The 19255-nt window shown below is 38.2% G+C and overlaps 1 protein-coding gene across 2 annotated transcripts in view; it reads right to left on the bottom strand.

Annotated features, from left to right (window-relative positions):
• The window catches only part of ARIH1 (ariadne RBR E3 ubiquitin protein ligase 1), a 132743-nt gene that overhangs the window by 82099 nt on the left and 31389 nt on the right, over nt 1-19255 (bottom strand). For both annotated transcript variants that reach the window (XM_024128886.3, XM_055088086.1), the window contains one exon: nt 5297-5364. In XM_024128886.3, coding sequence (XP_023984654.1) covers nt 5297-5364 — 68 coding nt within the window. The remainder of the gene's footprint in view (nt 1-5296; nt 5365-19255) is intronic.

Raw genomic sequence — 19255 nt, 5'->3', positions numbered from 1 at the left:
CCTGCGCGTCCGGAGCCTGTGCTCCGCAACGGGAGAGGCCACAACAGGGGGAGGCCCGCATACCACAAAAAAAAAAAAAAAAAAAGTAGTAAATGTTATAGACAAGTCTTTTCCCCAATGGTGACCCATTCTTGCCTTCCTAGGAGAAATCCTACTAGACCATTAATTCTTTCAATTCAATTATTTTATCCATGAATTCAAAAGGTATGTTCATAATGAAGATAGTTTTCTTATGCTGTATTTGTCAAATTTTGTAACCAGTGTTATTCTGACTTGGCTAACATGAATTAATGATGTCCTATCTTTTTCTATGTTCTGAAATGGTTTTTCAGAACATAGAAAAACTAGCAGTTCCTTAAAGGTTTATTAAGACAGAACTTGCCCATAAAATCACCTAGTGCTTTTGGGGGAAAGAGAGGGATCTTTTAGTATATTTATTACATTTTTCCACAGTTGTTTTCGTATTTGGGGGGGGGGGGCTGTAATTTCCATTTCTAAGCTTTCAAACTTAATGGTAAAAGTGGTATACACAGTATTAATTTAACATTTTGAAATATTTTTCCTAACCATAATTATGCATTATTTCCAATGCTGTTTATTTGTGCTTTTTCCTCCTACCGAATCACATTTGCCAATGGTTTATTTCCCTCCCTTTTTTCAAAATAGACTTTACATTTATTTATTCATTCATTCATTCATTTATTTAGGGCTGCGTTGGGTCTTCATTGCTACGCACAGGCTTTCTCTAGTTGCAGTGAGCAGGGGCTACTCTTCATTGCGGTGCACGGGCTTCTCATTGTGGTGGCTTCTCTTGTTGTGGAGAACGAGCTCTAGGCACATGGGCTTCAGTAGTTGTGGCACACGGGATCTAGAGCACAGGCTCAGTAGTTGTGGCGCACGGGCTTAGGTGCTCCTCAGCATGTGGGATCTTCCTGGACTAGGGCTCAAATCTGTGTCCCCTGCATTGGCAAGCGGATTCTTAACCACCGCGCCAACAGGGAAGTCCTACTTTTTTAAAAGCAGTTTTAAGCTCAAACCAAAACTAAGCAGAAATTACAGAGGTTTCCCATATACCCCGCCACCACACACACACACACACAACACAACCTCCTCCACCATCAACATCTCACATAAGAGTGGTACATTTGATGCAATCAGTGAACCTACACTGACACATCATTATCACCCAAGTCCATAGTTTACATTAGGGCTGAGTTTTGGTGTTATACATTCTACGGGTTTAGACAAATGTATAGTGACATATACCCATCATAACAGTTTCATACAGAACACTTTCACTGCCCTAAAAATCCTTTTTGCTCCACATACTCATCCTTCCCTCCCTCTAACCATGATCTTTTCATTATTTCCATAATTTTGCCTTTTCCAGAATGTCATATAGTTGGAATCATACAGTATGCAACCTTTTTAGATTGGCTGCTTCCACTTAGTAATATGCATTTAAGGTTCTTCCATGTCTTTTCACAGCTTGATAGCTCATTTCTTTTTAGCAATGAATTACATTCCATTGTCTGGATGTGCCACAGTTTATTCACCCATTCACCTACTGAAGGACATCTTGATTGTTTCCAAGTTTATCAATTATGACTAAAGATGCTATGAATATCCATGTGCAGGTCTTGGTGGGCATAAGTTTTCAACTCATTTGGGTAAATACCAAAATGCGTGACTGGACCGTATGGTAAGAAACTGCCAAATTGGAAGCAAAGTGGCTGTACCTTTTTGCAGTCCCACCAGCAATGAGTGAGAGTTCCTGTTGCTCCACATCCTTATCAGTATTTGGTGGTGTGTTTTGAATTTTTTTTTTTCCCCTTGGCCGCACTGCGTAGCATGTAGGATCTTAGTTCCCCAACCAGGGATCAAACCCATGGCCCCTGCAGTGGAAGCTCGGAGTCTTAACCACTGGACTACCAGTGAAGTCCCTGCGTTTGGGATTTTGGCCATTCTAATAGGTGTGTAGTGGTCATTTTAACTAGCAATTTCATTTTAATTAGCAGTACCCTAATGATGATGTATGATGTTAAATATATCTTCATATGCTTATTTGACATCTGTGTATCTTCTTTAGTGAGGTATCTATTAAGATTTTTGCCCATTTTAAAATTGGTTCTTTTTCTTACTGTTGAGTTCCAAGAATTCTTTGTATATTTTGGCTAACAGATATCTTTTGCAAATATTCTATCCCTGTCTGTGGCTTGTTTTCTCATTCTCTTGATATTTCCCTTTTCAAAAATCCATTTCAAAGATCCATCTTTCTGCTTTATTTATTTTTGTTCTCTAATTCATTAATGTTGCTTTCATCTTAAACAGCCATTCTACTCTCTTTGGGTTTATTATGTATTTTTCTAACTTCCTGTTTCAAAGGCTCACTTTGTTTTCTACCTATTTATCTTTTTTCTTATAGATACTAAGACTGTAAATCTCCCTGTACCTCTTCAGCTACATCCCACATTTGTCCTCTCATTATTTAGTTCTAATTATTTTAATAATTTCATTTTGGGATTCTAAGAGTTTTTTGCAAGTGTGAAAATAGAACACATATCAATTTTTCTTATAATTTATTATAGCCCAGAATGTGATCAATTTGAAAATAATATACTCTGAAGGGTACACCAAATACCAATTCATATTTTAAATCCTCTCTATGTTTATTTATTGATAAACAGTCTAGAAGAAAACTCTAGTGTAAACAGTTATATGTCGAGAGCCAGCACCCACAAAACAAGAATAAAATGAATATGTTGGATACGGTTGAAATAAACAATTCAAGATGGCTAAATAGCAGAATGGAGGCAGAAAGAAAAGCAAGTTAGTGAATTAAAGGTAAACCTGAGGAACTTTCACAGACCAAAGTAGAAAGACAAGTACAGAAAAAGCATTTTGAAAAAAGGTGAAAAAAATCCAGAAATTTCAACATGTAACCAACAGGAATTCTAAAAAGCACCAAGAGAATGGAGAGAAGATAATATTAAAGAAATAACAGATAAGAATTTCCCAAACCAAAAACATGAGTCCTCAGACTTAAAGTGCCCAACTAGCTATGTTTTCAAAACCTACTCCAAAATTTCAGAATATTAAGGATTTCTCTTAGAGCACTCAAAAACTGATCACATATGAAACCAGACTTAAATGACTAAAGGATGTATTATTCTAGAGGGAAAAAAAGTACACCTGGAGAAAACAGTAGGATGCAAGAAACAAATTAGCCAAAAAAAAACCACCAAAAAACAAAAAACAGAAGTTAAATACATTGATAGTAAAAATGCTTACCATGAAATGAAAAATTCAAATATTATCAACTTACCCAACTGAGAGGGGAAGAGCGGAGGATAGAGAAGAAAAGTATGCTACAGTTTTTGTCTTATGCAGAGCATGGATATAAATAGTGTGACTAAATATTGTTATAAACTTTGCATATACATATAACTATGCATATATAAATTGTAAGGGTGACCCCTAGAAAAGCTGAAATAAAATATGTAACTTTGAAATTGTAAGGGGGGGAGGGAAAGAAAACTTGATCAAACCAAGAAAGTAGCCAAGAAACTAACCAAACAGAAAACATGGTAAATATAAGGCACAAATTAAGGTAAATGAGTAGTGAAATATAAACATATTAGTAATTATGAAATAAAGTGTAGCAGTGCTACTATCAGACAACATAGGATACAGTAATGTGAAACTCATTAAATGACACAAAAAGATATTGCATAATGATTTAAAAACACTATTTAAAGACTTACAAGTACCCAATAACATATCTCCAGAAGATGTAAAACAGAAACTGAAATTACAAGGAGAAACTGAAAAGTTCATACACACTAGAAGTTCCCAGAAGCTGCCTAATTTTCAATTCATACTCATCACACTTAAGAGTTCTATAATATTTCATTGAAAACTGCTTTCAGCAGTGTCAACAGTGTTGTAGGACAAACTTGAGAATGTCTTTGGAGAGATATATTAATAAGAAACAAACTGTAAATAAGTCTAGTTCAGTAGAAGAGTATCAGATGTAAACAATGAAAACTACTTTTTTCCTAAACTTTCTTGTGTCATAAAGTAAGTCTGAAAATAAATATGAGCAAAATTAAGAAATACCACTGACTTCAAAAAAGGCAGTAAGCTCCATGGGAAAAAGAAAAAAAGAAAAATCACACTAGTCAAGGATTTTATTCTTCATGAACCTTGGGAAAGCTGTATAGTATGTGTTTAAGAACATAAGCTTTGGAGTCCAACAAACCTGAGTTTGAGTGCTAGCTCCCTGCGTTACAAAACTGAGGTAAACACATCAAGCTCTAAGTCTTAGTTTCCATATCAATTAAGTGGGGATAATTTGTAGCTCCATAAAGCTATCACCTGGATAAAATTAAATAATGCCTGGCACAGAGGGCTCAATAATTAAGAATTATTGTTGTTACTATTAAATTGCAGCTGGGGTGCAGGATGTGAGAAACTGGGTAATATTCTTGGTATTATTTAGTATCTGTTTTGCAAAGTGCTTTTGATTTTAAAAATCAAATGGGAAATATTTTCCATTTACTTCTCATGATATTTGGGTTCTCAGTTCATAACAAAAACTAGTTGTAATTTTAAAATTAAAATTAGAATTGCTAATTTTAGACTGAGAGAATAAGGCTGACAGAATAAAGGCTCTCACCCTACCAAAAAGTGCCCCAAATTTCCAATTTAAGGAAGAGAAAAAGATAAAGAATGGCACTATTATTATCATTCTCCAGTCCCAGTAATTTCTTCCCTTTTGGAACCAGAAACATTTCCAGAGAGAAAATACCCAATGGAATTTAATCCTGCACAGAAACCAGAGAACAAACCAGTCAGTCCAAACAGCTGTTTCGGTGGCAAAGATACCCTGAGCAACTTCTTTGTTTTTACTGAAGAAATGTCATTATTACACCTAAGGTAGATTTAAAGGTTTATGGGCACGAAGGCTTTAAGTAATTAAAGGAAGATCTTATTCGTGTGCTCCAAGAATATATCAAGCCCTTTACGTATTTTTAGTTCTCAGTACTCAAGAGAACGCATTTTAGAAGACACAGAAGCAGAGCCCCCACACCTCACCTACAAAATAAAAGGAGAAATATTAAGCCTGAGGTCCCTTAACACTAAGTTTATTGAAAAACTTACAGATGGGGAATACATTAAAGCAAATACCACTTGTACACTGGTTTTTTCACATACTTACTTGTGTCTCATAAATTCAGTTCAACAGGCTTTCTGTGTTACTTCTAAGTATAAAGCTGACAATATAGTTCCTTACCTTTCCATTAGCTTCTCTTTATCCCAATTGAAGTGGCTAAGGAGTATTCTTGTGATAGTTGCTGGATTCTAAAGAAGGGGGAAAAAAAGTCATTTTAAGGTAATAGCACTTCACTGACATTTAGTGAATTTTTAGGTTGAATTTAAAGTTCTACAACACCCCACCCAAACTTCCTTTCCTAAGATATTTCTTTATTCCCCTAAGAAAATACAAACTTTTTATGGACACGAAGGGGGGAAAGGTGACGGGGGGGGATGAATTGGGAGATTGGGATTGACACATATACACTAATATGTATAAAATAGATAACGAGTAAGACCTGCTATACAAAAAATAAATTTTTTAAAAAAAGAAAATACAAAGTTTTAATTATAAGATCAAGACTATTTAAAAATAGTTTGCCACACTAATATGTCAGGTTTCTATGGGATTCTAAAGTAGAATTCAAAATAAGCCAAGAAAAAATTAAATGAAAAACTACTGTATAATTAAGCACTAATTAAAGTGAACCTTTCTGCAATTAGATTTAACAGACTGCCACATCAGCACTGTAAATCAATAAAATTTCTAAAATTTTATATACTGAATAGTTCAAATGAATCCCAACCATTTTTAATTCGGAAGGTCCTTCAGACATATTTAATAAAAACAACAAAATATCTGTAATATAATCTTCAGCTGCTATTTCGTTTCTAGAAAGAAAGGCTACCACCATGAAATAAGCCAAAAGTTGACTGCCTCATCATTCAGTGATGTCACAAATACATCCATTTCCCTTGAAACTAGTGAGCAGAATTTTAACTCAAAAGGCAATGGGGGGGGGGGGGGCGCCTCGGCCAGGGACTTCCCTGGTGGCGCAGTGGTTAAGAATCCTCCTGCCAATGCAGGGAACGTGGGTTTGAGCCCTGGTCCGGGAAGATCCCACATACCATGCAGCAACTAAACCCATGCACCACAACTACTGAGTCTGTGCTCTAGAGCCCGCAAGCCACAACTCCTGAGCCCATGTACCACAACTACTGAAGCCCGCGCGCCTAGAGCCTGTACTCCGCAGCAAGATAACCACTGCAATTAGAAGCCTGGGCAACGCAACGAAGAGTAGCTCCCGCTCGCCTCAAGGAGAGAAAACCCGCATGCAGCAACAAAGACCCAATGCACCCAAAAATAAAATTAATTTAATTTAATTTTTTTTTAAAAAAAGGCAATGGGGGGCTTCCCTCCTGGCCCAGTGTTTAAGAATCTGCCTGCCAATGCAGGGGACACAGGTTTGAGCCCTGGTCCAGGAAGATCCCACGTGTCACAGATCAACTAAGCCCGTGTGCCACAACTACTGAGCCCACGTGCCACAACTACAGAAGTCCGGGTGCCTAGAGCCCGTGCTCTGCAACAAGAGAAGCCACCGCAATGAGAAGCCCGCATACCACAACGAAGAGTAGCCCCCGCTCGCCGCAACTAGAGAAAGCCCACGCACAGCAACGAAGACCCAACACAGCCAAAAACAAATAATTAAAAAAAAAAAAAAGGCAACGGGGCCTAAGAGATGGATGAAATCCAACTCATTCAAAGATACTAGAGCTGGGCTTCCCTGGTGGCGCAGTGGTTGAGAATCCGCCTGCCGATGCAGGGGACATGGGCTCGTGCCCTGGTCTGGGAAGATCCCACATGCCGCGGAGCGGCTGGGCCCATGAGCCATGGCCGCTGAGCCTGTGCGTCCAGAGCCTGTGCTCCACAACAGGAGAGGCCACAACAGTGAGAGGCCCGCGTACCACAAAAAAAAAAAAAAAAAGATACTAGAGCTAGTTACAATGTCAGAAGTGAAATTCTCAAGTGTTGTGTTAAAGGAGGATTCTTAAGGGAGTCTGGGTTCAAGAAGTAAGGAGTACCTAGATGGATTAGCAAAATGTGCCTGGAGTGGAGGGTTGGGACTTATAATGTACGCATCTTCGACTTTTTTGCCGAAGAGGAAGTGGATGTATGTGAATTTTTCTGTGAAAAATGGTATTATTGAGAATAATTGATAGGGATTTCTTTCATGACATTTTTATACAGGATTATTTTTTAACTAAAATCAGTAGTTAACTAATACTGTTGTCTAACTATGATGAAATAAAAGTAGTTTATATACAGAGACCTTTTTTGTAATGTTATTTGATGCAATAAAATCATACATGAAATACAAATAAGCAGATTCAGGTTTGAATTTCACTTCTGACATTGTAACTAGCTCTAGTATCTTTTTTTTTTTTTTGTGGTACGCGGGGAAAAGGTTTCAGGAACTGTTAATTCTCAACTTGCAAAGAGAAAAAAGGGAGAGGAGGGGAAATGCCCTCTTTGACTTAATATTGCTAAATACATTTTCTGTGTTTGAGTTCCAAAATTGGCCTCGGGACTTCCCTGGTGGTCCAGTGGTTAAGACTCTGTGCTGCCAATGCAGGGGGCGTGGGTTCAATCCCTGGTTGGGGAACTAAGATCCCATGTGCCAAATGGCAGCAGCCAAAAGATTAAAAATTAATTAATTAATTAAAACTGGTCTCATCCAGAGGTTCCCAAACCTGTTATTGGTTCTTCCAAAATTACTATGGAATGTTCTGTTAAAAACAGATTCCTAGGTTCCACCCCCAAATATGCTCATCGCCAAAGGGATTCAAAACATTAGACTACTCATCCCCCAGGATGAAGAAAACATGACAACTTTTCTGATTTTAGCTGTTTAAAATTTTCTCTGTAGGTGTAATGTGTTTAATAATGTACACACTGTATTGGAGGTACATGCTCAAAAGTTTTTCCCAATAGGATATTACTGGAAAATCTGGCTAAACCACATGATGATGCCAGAATATCTACATGCTGCCAGGGCTCTACACTATAGGTCAGAGGCTGTTTCACAATACTAAATAAATATATTTGGGTCACTATCTTAATGCAGCTGGCTCAAGTCATTTACGTGCATCACACATAAATGGAAAGGTGATGGGGGAATGACATTTATTGTGCATCTACTGTATTCCAGACCCTGTACAAGGTATTTTATACATCTTGTTTAACTCTCAAAGCACTCTGTAAGATAAATATACTTACCTCCCATTTTAAATATGAGAAAACTATGACTAGGCTCCAAAAGGTTACAAAAACTACCCAATATCATGCAGCTAATTTAGTAGAATAGTTGTGGGGACTTCCCTGGTGGTCCAGTGGGTAAGACTCTGCTCTCCCAATGCAGGGGGCCCGGGTTTGATTCCCTGGTCAGGGAACTAGATCCCGCATGCATGCTGCAACTATGAGTTCGCATGCCGCAACTAAATATCACACATGTGGCCAACGAAGACCCCGCATTCAGCCAAAATAAATTAATAAATAAATTTTTTTAAAAAAGCTGATAATTAAGTGGAATAGCTGTGAATTCTCACCTAGGACAATCTGGATCTAATATTCCTTCGTTTATTCTATATAGGACAATCAAAAGGAATATTAAAGAGCTCATTTAACTACTAGTCATATGTCTAAATATCCTTTATATCCTCCACCAAAGGGTAATTCAGGGCAGGATGAAGAGAGGATGGCAGAAAGCTAAGAGGCACAAGTGAGCTTTCTGAGGAACTGAAAAATGTTCTACTTCTTGAATGTGATGGCTGGTTATATGAGGGAAAACACTGATCAAAACTCAAACTATACACTTAAAAATGGGTACCATGGGGCTTCCCTGGTGGCTCAGTGGCTAGGAATCCACCTGCCAGTGCAGGGGACACGGGTTCGAGCCCTGGTCTGGGAAGATCCCACATGCTGCGAAGCAACTAAGCCCGTGCACCACAACTACTGAGCCTGTGCTCTAGAGCCCACGGGCCACAACTACTGAAGCCCGCGTACCTAGAGCCCGTGCTCCGCAACGAAGAGTAGCCCCTGCTGGTCGCAACTAGAGAAAGCCGGCGTGTGGCAACAAAGACCCTATACAGCCAAAAATAACCAAATAAATTAAAAAAAAAAAATGGGTACCTTTAGTCATAACAATAATGTTTATTTTTATTTAAAAACAGAACAATCTGGGCTTCCCTGGTGGCACAGTGGTTGAGAGCCCACCTGCCGATGCAGGGGACATGGGTTTGTGCCCCGGTCCGGGAAGATCCCACATGCCGTGGAGTGGCTAGGCCCGTGAGCCATGGCCGCTGAGCCTGTGCGTCCGGAGCCTATGCTCCGCAACGGGAGAGGCCACAACAGTGAGAGGCCCATGTACCGCAAAAAAAAAAAAAAAAAAAAAAAAAACACAGAACAATCTGTCTTCTGGTCCTGACCAAGATGGAGTAATAAACACAACTCTCTCCCACCAATTACAACTAAAAACTCTGGACAGAATACAGAATACAACTAACAGAGTACTCTGAACATTAAATAACAGCAGGCAGATTGGGGAGAGCAGTGAAAAACAACAAATAAGATGATGGTGAGTATCGGTTTGTTTTTTCTCCTTTATTTCCTGGCTTTGACACAAGGGTAGGCCAAATAGGCATACTGTTTAGTAGGCACAATCAGCAAAAGCTGAAACAAGTGCATCTTCTTGGCCAGAGGACTAAGGCAAAAGGCTCCTGGAGAAGGTTGGGCAAATACTTTTTTCCTTTTTCCCTTGTTTCTCCCAGCCCTGCCCTGAGGCCAGTCCCAGCCATGAAATTACACTACTGCAGACCACAGAAAACCACAAGAGAAAACTGACTGCTCTGAACACAGGAACCAGGAAGGAACCAGGAAGACAAATCCCCGTGTGAAAGAGTGTGGGAGAATCCCTATTATTTTCTTTTCTTTTTTTCTCTTGCCATTTCACCTCAAGGCATGACAGGCAGGAAACTAAAACTGAGAGAACTCCATGCATCTGGCTAGAGGAATGAAGGAAAGGGCCGCTGGGAGATAAGAGTGTAGAGGAAATCACTAAAAGGAGAGAGATGGGGAAGTAGATTCCTAATTCTGTGTATGAACCAAGTCCTGGGCTCACATGTAAGCTATACATGTGTGGAACACAGCCAAAGAATAGGAGAGGCTTCCAGAACCAGAACCAGACCTATGATATAAACCACTGTCCAAATCCTAGATCACCCTAAGTGGGAAAGGGAGGGGCAAACTCAATATAGCAAAGACTTTGAAAACTGAACAGATAATGGAACCAAATCTATACATAAAGTGAGAAAGAACTTTCAGGTAGAACCTAAATGTGTTGACTTATTTACTAAAACAAAAGATCCTCACCACTCTCTAAAGGATTTTAAGAGGATGCAGAATCTCACACAACATTCCAAACATCCAGGACAGAATCCGAAATTACCAAAGCAAGAACAACAAAAATCTGATCAATTATCAACGGAGAAGACAATTATTTGATTCTGACCCCAAGATGACCCAGATATTAGAATTATCAGACAAAGACTTTTAAAGCAGCTGTTAAAAACATGATACATTGGGTAAGGGTGAACACCTTAAAATGAATGAAAGAAATTCTTAGGAAAGAAGCTCAAATTATAAAAAAAGAACCAAATGGAAAATTTTAGAACTAAAAAACCCTAAGATCACTCATGGGTTCAACAGGAGAAAGGAGATGACAGTAGTTAGTGAACTTAAAGATATGTCAATAACAATAAAATTGTGTGTGTGTGTGTGTGTGTGTGTGTGTGTGTGTATATATATATATACATACACATATACATATATATAAAGAAGTCTCAGGGCCCTGTGGGATAATATCAAAAGCTATCAGCCTAGAATTCTATACTCAGTGAAAGTACAGTTCAGGAATGAAGACAAGGATACTCTCAGAAAAAAGAAAACCAAGAGAACTCATTGCCAGCAGACCTGCTCTAAAGGCAATGCTAAAAGAAGTTCTTCAGACAGAAAGCAAATGGTACCAGAGGGTAACCTGGAAATTCAAGAAAGAAGGAAGAGCAACAGAAATACTAAATGAGTAAATATCATAGACTATTCTTCTCTTTTTATGTTTCTGAAAAATATACAAAACTGTTGAAACCAAAAATTATAACATGTCATGGTAAGGTGAAGGATTAGATGTAACACATACGACAACTACAATATGGGACTAATACAAAGGTCATCTATATAGCTATAAGGTTTCTATGTTTCACTTGGAGTGGTAAAGTATCAACTCTAAGTAGACTGTGAAGAGTGAAATATTTATATTATAATCCTTAGAGCAACCACTGAAAAAAAAAAGAGAGAGAGAGATGTTTAAAAACACCAATAGAGATTGATCATTTTGTGTGATACTAGCTTTTGGTTTAAAGTATATGTATGTATTAAAAGTTCAATAAAATATCCACCTATTTTCATTTAATTAAGACCTTAAAAATCAGAAACATGTTGACCTTTATCAAATGCTGTTATAATATCAAAGGAAATGATCACATTGTTGATCTTTTTTAAACCTATTAATGAGATAAATTATGTTAACATAATTTCTAATAATAAACCATTCTTGGGAGGGGGGGAACCAATAGATACATGAAGTGGAATATTTTCAAAATTCCAATCCAAAAGAAAGCAGAAAAGGAGGACCAAAGAGAAAAATAATTTAAAAGACCAAAATTCAACGACATCAATAATTACATTAAATGTAAAAAGTGAAATAAACCCACTTAAAAGACAGAGATAACTATACAAATACCAAATTATTACGCTGTATAGCTGAAACTGATGTCATATGTCAATTATACCTTAATTTTTAAAAAAGAAATCTTTATGCTGCTAAATAAGAGACAGCTTAGTTTTTTTTTAAAGGCAAAACTATATGTTGTTTATAACAACCCATTTTCTAATATAATGACACAGAGACTCAAAGTAAAAGGATGAAAAAAGACGTATCATGCAAAACACTAATCAAACAAAAGCTGCAGTGGCTATATTTCTCAAAGTAAACTTCAAAACAAGAAAATTTACCAGTGATGAAGAAAAACCTCACAATGGAAAGGTCAAGTTACTAAGAAAACATGCACTTGAAAACAAAGCCTCATAATAAAGCAAAAACTGTTAAAAATGAAAGAAAAACAGACAAATCCACAATTATACTTGGAGATTTCAAAGCTCCTCTCACAGCAATCCATTTAACAAGTAGACAGACTATTCAGAAAATAAACCATCTTCTATCAAATAACCCAAGGGTCAACAAGGAAGTCTTGAAGAAAATTAGAAAACATCCTGAACTGAAGAAAATGAAAATACAACACATCAAAATTTGTGAAATGTAGCTAACACTGTTTAGGAGGAAATTTACTGTACTAAATGCTTACATAAGAAATGCAGAAAGATAAATGCTTTTTTTAAAAAAAAAAGCAAACTATATCTAAAGCAAACAGAAGAAATAATACAAAGAGAAGTCAATAAAACTGAAGATAGAAAAACAAGAGAAAATAAATGAAACCAAAGCTAGTACTAAAGATCAACAGAACTCTAGCAAAGACTAACCAAGAGAAAAGAGACCCAAATGACCAGGAATTCACAACGTAGATAAAACAGACCAATTTTCTTAAAAGTCACTAACTACTAAAATTCACTGAAGAAGAAATGGATAATATCAACATTCCTATATCTATTAAACAAACTAAATGAGTAATTAAAATCTCTGCACAAAGAAAACTCAAGACCCAAATAGTTTCACTGGTAAATTCTACTAACCGTTTAATACAGCAGTCCCCAATCTTTTGGCACTAGGGACCAGTTTCGTGTTAGACAATTTATGGATGGTTCAGGTGGTAATGCTTACCTGCCACTCACCTCCTGCTGTGAGACCTGGTTCCTAACAGGCTGCGGACCCGTATCAGACCTGGGGGTTGGGGACCCCTGGTTTAAGGAACCCAAAAATATCAATTCTACACAATCTCTTACAGAAAACAGAAGAGGAGGAAACTCTTCCCAATTCCTATTATAAAACCAGCATCACCCTGATATCAAAATCAGACAAAAAACATTATAAGAAACTACTACATGAGCAAAGATGTAAAACTCCCCAACAAAATATTAGGAAATCAAATCTAGCAATATATTAAAAGAAAGATAATTACACCACAATGAAGTGGGGTTTATCCCAGTATTGCAAAGCTACTTAAACATTCAAAAAAAAAATCAGTAAATATAATCATATTAACAGCCAAAATAAAAACTACAAGATCATAACAGTAGGATGCAGAAAAAGCATCTGACAAAATTTGACATCTGGTACTCATAAAAACTCTCAGCAAATTAGGAACAGAAGGGAATTTCCTTAATTTGGTTATCTACTAGAAAAATTACAGCTAAATTACAGAAAATCTATTAGAAAAACTACAGCTAATAGAAAATCTATTAGAAAAATTACAGCTAAATTACAGAAAAATTACAGCTGTCGTGTTAAAAATGACATGATCTACATAGAAAATTCCATGGACCTACAAAAAAGTTCCTAGAATGAGTTCAGCAAGGTTTCAGAATATAAGACCAATATATTTTTTAAAATTTTTATTGGAATATAGTTGATTTACCATGTTGTGTTAGTTTCAGGTGTACAGCAAAGTGAATCAGTTATACATATATCCACTCTTTTTTAGATTCTTATCCCATACAGGTCATTACAGAGTATTGAGTAGAGTTCCCTGTGCTATACAGTAGGTCCTTATCAGTTATCTATGGACCAATATTTTTTTAAAAAAAGAGCTGTATTTTTTTTTTACATACTAGCAACAAATAAATAGAAATCCAAAAAAATTTTAAGTTCCATTTACAACAGCACCAAAATATGAAGTATTTAGGTATAAATTTAACAAACTATGTGAAAGTACAAATATGCTGAAAACTGCAAAATACTAGTGAAGGAAATTTTAAAAGACCTAAATAACTGGAGATATGCCATCTTCATGGGTTGGGAGACTCAATGTAGTCAAAATATTAATATTTCCCAAACTGATTCAACTCAATACCAACCAAAATCCCAGTGGGGGGCTTCCCTGGTGGCGCAGTGATTGAGAGTCTGCCTGCCTATGCAGGGGACACGGGTTTGTGCCCCGGTCTGGGATGTCCCACATGCCGCGGAGCGGCTGGGCCCGTGGGCCATGGCCGCTGAGCCTGTGCGTCCGGAGCCTGTGCTCCGCAACGGGAGAGGCCACAACAGTGAGAGGCCCGCGTACCACAAAAAAAAAAAAAAAAACAACAAAATCCCAGTGGGATTTTGGGGTAGATATCAACAAGATATTTCTAAAACTTATGGATTAGCAAGAAAACTAGAATAGCCAAAATAATTTTGAAAGGAACACCACCTGACTTCAAAACATACTACAAAGGTATAGTACTGGCAAAAGAATAGATACACAGGTCAAATGAATAGAAGAGAAGCCAGAAATAGATTCATACTAGTATGGCAAAATGATTTTTACGACAGTGCTAAAACAATTCAATGGGGGAAAAAATCTTTTCAGCAAACAGTACTAGAAGAATTAAGATATCTATCCATCTACATCCATACAGATATATTTTAAATCAACTCTGATCTATACCTCAGACTTCATACAAAATTCGTAATGGATTAGACATAAATGTAAAACATATGAGTATAAAACTTCTGGGAGAAAAATCTTTGTGACCTTGAGTTAGGCAAATAGTTCTTAGGTATCAGAAGTACAATCCATAAGAAAAACAGATAAACTGGAATTCATCAAAATAAAAAAGACACTTAAGAGAAGGGGAAGACATGCCACAGACTGAGAGAAAACATTTGCAAATCACACATCTGACAAAGAATTTGTACCTAGAATACATATTTCAAAAATCACTTGAAGCCTAACAAGAAAACAAAAACCCAATTCTAAAAATAGGCAAAGCTCTCTTCTAGTTATCACGGTGCGAAACACCCTTTACGAGGCGGTGCGGGAAGTCCTGCACGGGAACCAGCGCAAGGGCCAGAAGTTTTTGGAGACGGTGGAGCTTCAGATTAGCCCGAAGAACTATGACCCTCAGAAGAACAAACGCTTCTCAGGCACCGTCAGGCTTAAGTCCACTCCCCGCCCCAAGTTTTCTGTATGTGTTCTGGGGGACCAGCGGCATTGTGATGAGGCCAAGGCTGTGGATATCCCCCACATGGACATCGAGGCCCTGAAGAAACTCAACAAGAATAAGAAACTGGTCAAGAAGCTGGCCAAGAAGTATGATGCCTTTTTGGCTTCAGAGTCTCTGATCAAGCACATCCCACAAATCCTGGGCCCAGGCCTGAATAAGGCTGGCAAGTTCCCTTCCTTGCTGACCCACAATGAGAACATGGTGGCCAAAGTTGATGAAGTGAAGTCCACGATCAAGTTCCAGATGAAGAAGGTGCTGTGTCTGGCAGTGGCGGTTGGCCACGTGAAAATGACAGATGATGAGCTTGTTTACAACATCCACTTAGCCGTCAACTTCCTGGTGTTGTTGCTCAAGAAAAATTGGCAGAACGTCCGTCTGGCAGTGGCTGTTGGCCACGTGAAAATGACAGATGATGAGCTTGTTTACAACATCCACTTAGCCGTCAACTTCCTGGTGTTGTTGCTCAAGAAAAATTGGCAGAACGTCCAGGCTTTGTACATTAAGAGCACCATGGGCAAGCCCCAGCGCCTGTACTAAGGCACAGCTTAATAAACCATGCTCCCACCATTAAATAAATAAATAAAATAAAATAAAATAAAATAAAAACAGGCAAAAAATCTGAACAGACATTTCACCAAAGAAAATCCATACAGAGAATGAAGAAGCACATGAAAGGACGCTCAACATCATTAGTCATTTGGGACACACAAACTGAAGCCACAATGTTATCACCACATGCCAATTAGAATGTTGGGGTTGGGGGAGAAATCTGACAATCCCAAGTGCTGCAGTGTGTGTGGTGCAAGTGGAACTCTCATACACTGCTGGTTGGAATGCAAAATAATACAGTCAACAAGAAGAAGTTTCAAAGTTTCTTACAAAGATAAACATATACTTAGCACAACCCCAAAATCTCACTATTAGGAATTTACCCAAATGAAACGAAAACTTATGGTCACCCAAAAACCTGTATGAGGATATTTATAACAGCTTTATTTGTACCTGGCAAAACTGGGAACAATCTAAATGTTCTGCAAGTAGGGAATGGATAAACAAATCGTGGTACAGCCACTGGATGGAATACTACTCAGTAATAAAGAAGTGCTGATATACACAACATGTATGAATCTCAAATGCAAATTCTAAGTGAAAGAAGCTAGACTCAAAAGGCTATACACTGCATGATTCCATTCATATGAAAAGGTAGAAAAGGCAAAACTATAGGGATGGTGTACAAATCCCCTGGTTGCCAGGGATTAATGGGGGAAGGGTTGACCAAATGGGGTAGACAATGGGAGTTTTTTTAGAGGGTGATGATGGAACTGTTCTGTAAGTTCACTGTGGTGGCAGTTACATTCTCTAGGCATTTGTCAAAACTCATGGAATTGTACACCCAAAAGTATAAATTCAGTGTATGCAAATTGAAATATAAATTTAAAATATAAATTATAAAAGTAATCTAACCTGCACTGGATCCTCTATAATGGAATTCTGACTGTTAAAAGTACAATGATACCTTATAACCCATCAATTACTGGGTATTTATCTGGAAAAACAAATTTTAAAAACCCCACAAAAACACTAATTCAAAAAGATACATGCACCTCAATATTCACCGCAGCATTACCTGCAATTGCCAAGATATGGAAGCAACCTAAGTGTCCATCAACAGATGAACGGATAAAGAATATGTGGTATATATATGCAATGGAAATTTTGCCATTAGCACAACATGGATGTACTTGGAGGGCATTATGCTAAGTGAAATAAGTCAAAGACAAATACTGTGTGATGTCACTTATATGTGGAACCTAAAAAAATACAACAAACTAGTGAATATAACAAAACAGCAGCAGACTCACAGATACAGAGGACAAACTAGTGGTTACCGGTGGGGTGGGGGCAACATAGGGCGGGGAGGTACAAACTACTGGGACAGGCTACAAGGATGTATTGTACAACATAAGGAATACAGCCAATCTTTTGTAATAACTGTAAATGGGGTGTAACCTTTAAAAATTGTATAAAAGGGCTTCCCTGGTAGCACAGTGGTTAAGAATCCACCTGCCAATGCAGGGGACACGGGTTTGAGCCCTGGTCCGGGAAGATCCCACATGCCGCGGAGCAACTAAGCCCATGCGCCACAACTACTGAGCCTGCACTCTAGAGCCCGTGAGCCACTACCACTGAAGCCCGCATGCCTAGAGCCCGTGCTCCGCAACAAGAGAAGCCACTGCAATGAGAAGCCCGGGCACAACAACAAAGAGTAGCCCCCGCTCACTGCAACTAGAGAAACGCCCGCGCACAGCAACAAAGACCCAACACAGCCATAAATAAATAAATTAAATAAATAAAATTTTAAAATAAATAAATAATAAAAATTGTATTTTAAAAAAGTGTGGCGTCAAAAGGGCAATCTAGGGCTTCCCTGGTGGCGCAGTGGTTGCGCGTCCGCCTGCCGATGCAGGGGAACCGGGTTCGCGCCCCGGTCTGGGAGGATCTCACGTGCCGCGGAGCGGCTGGGCCCGTGAGCCATGGCCGCTGGGCCTGCGCGTCCGGAGCCTGTGCTCCGCGACGGGAGAGGCCACAACAGTGTGAGGCCCGCGTACCACAAAAAAAAAAAAAAAAAAGGGGCAATCTAAAACAGAAGAACACAGATGTGAAATTATTTAGTGCCAGGCACTTTATATACATTATTATTTCATTTAATCCTCACATTAATACTTTATGTAAGGTAAGCATTATATGCATTTTACAGAGGAGGGTAGAGAGGTTAAGTGACCTGACCCAAGATAAAACAAGTTTTAACAGGATCTGAATATTAGATGACATTTATAAAAATTTATACTTATGGCACCCTTAAAGATTCTTATTTAACTGCTTTAGGTTGGGGACTGGTCAAAGGAGAGAAATCCACCTATGTATGCTACCAAAATTCATAATTAAAATTCACTAATCTATTATTCTAGTGGAAAGTCAACTAAAGCTCTTGGATGAAATAACTCTTCATCATGTTCTTACTGGTTGGTGTTCCTCTTTTTTTTTTAAGGATATAAACAAACCAAACAAAATCAGTTAATGAGAGAAATCACTATAATTAGAAAACTAACACTACTGGCAGCGATACATTTAACTTTCAGGACAATAAGGCAATCTAAAATGTCACATCATCTCTAGTTATAAACTCTAAAACAATGGTTTCCTCATTCTGGCTACATATTAGAATCTCCTGGGGAACTTTAAAATACCAATACATGGGGCTTTCCCTGGTGGCGCAGTGGTTGAGTCTGCCTGCTAATGCAGGGGACACGGGTTCGAGCCCTGGTCTGGGAAGATCCCACATGCCGCGGAGCAACTGGGCCCGTGAGCCACAACTACTGAGCTTGCGTGTCTGGAGCCTGTGCTCCGCAACGAGAGGCCGCGATAGTGAGAGGCCCATGCACTGCAAAGAAGAGTGACCCCGCTTGCCGCAACTAGAGAAAGCCCTCGCACAGAAACGAAGACCCAACACGGCCAAAAATAAAATATATATATATATATATATTAATTTTTAAAAATACCAATACATGGACTTCACCTCCAGCAATTCTGATTCAATTGTCTGGAATGGGACATGGATACATGTATTTTTCACCCAAACTTTTAACCTCAAGTTCCCCAGATGATAGTAATATGCAGCCAGAATTAGGAACTAATGCTCTAAACAGTTTCCCACTATGGGGGCTCTGAAAAAGTAAAGTGTATATGCAGAACTCTCATATGAATATAGTAGTGTAATATTTTAATAATTTGAAGAAAATTACATTTTAGGGTTATAGCAGCAGCGTTTGCTTTGAAAATACCTCCAAAGTTCCATTTTTGCATTTTTAAAAAGTGGGTCTGAATATG

Source organism: Physeter macrocephalus, chromosome 11 (genome assembly GCF_002837175.3).
Source record: "Physeter macrocephalus isolate SW-GA chromosome 11, ASM283717v5, whole genome shotgun sequence".
Taxonomy (NCBI): Eukaryota; Metazoa; Chordata; class Mammalia; order Artiodactyla; family Physeteridae; genus Physeter; species Physeter macrocephalus.
The sequence above is the reverse complement of the archived record's forward strand: the minus strand, read 5'-3'. Positions and strand labels throughout refer to the sequence as shown.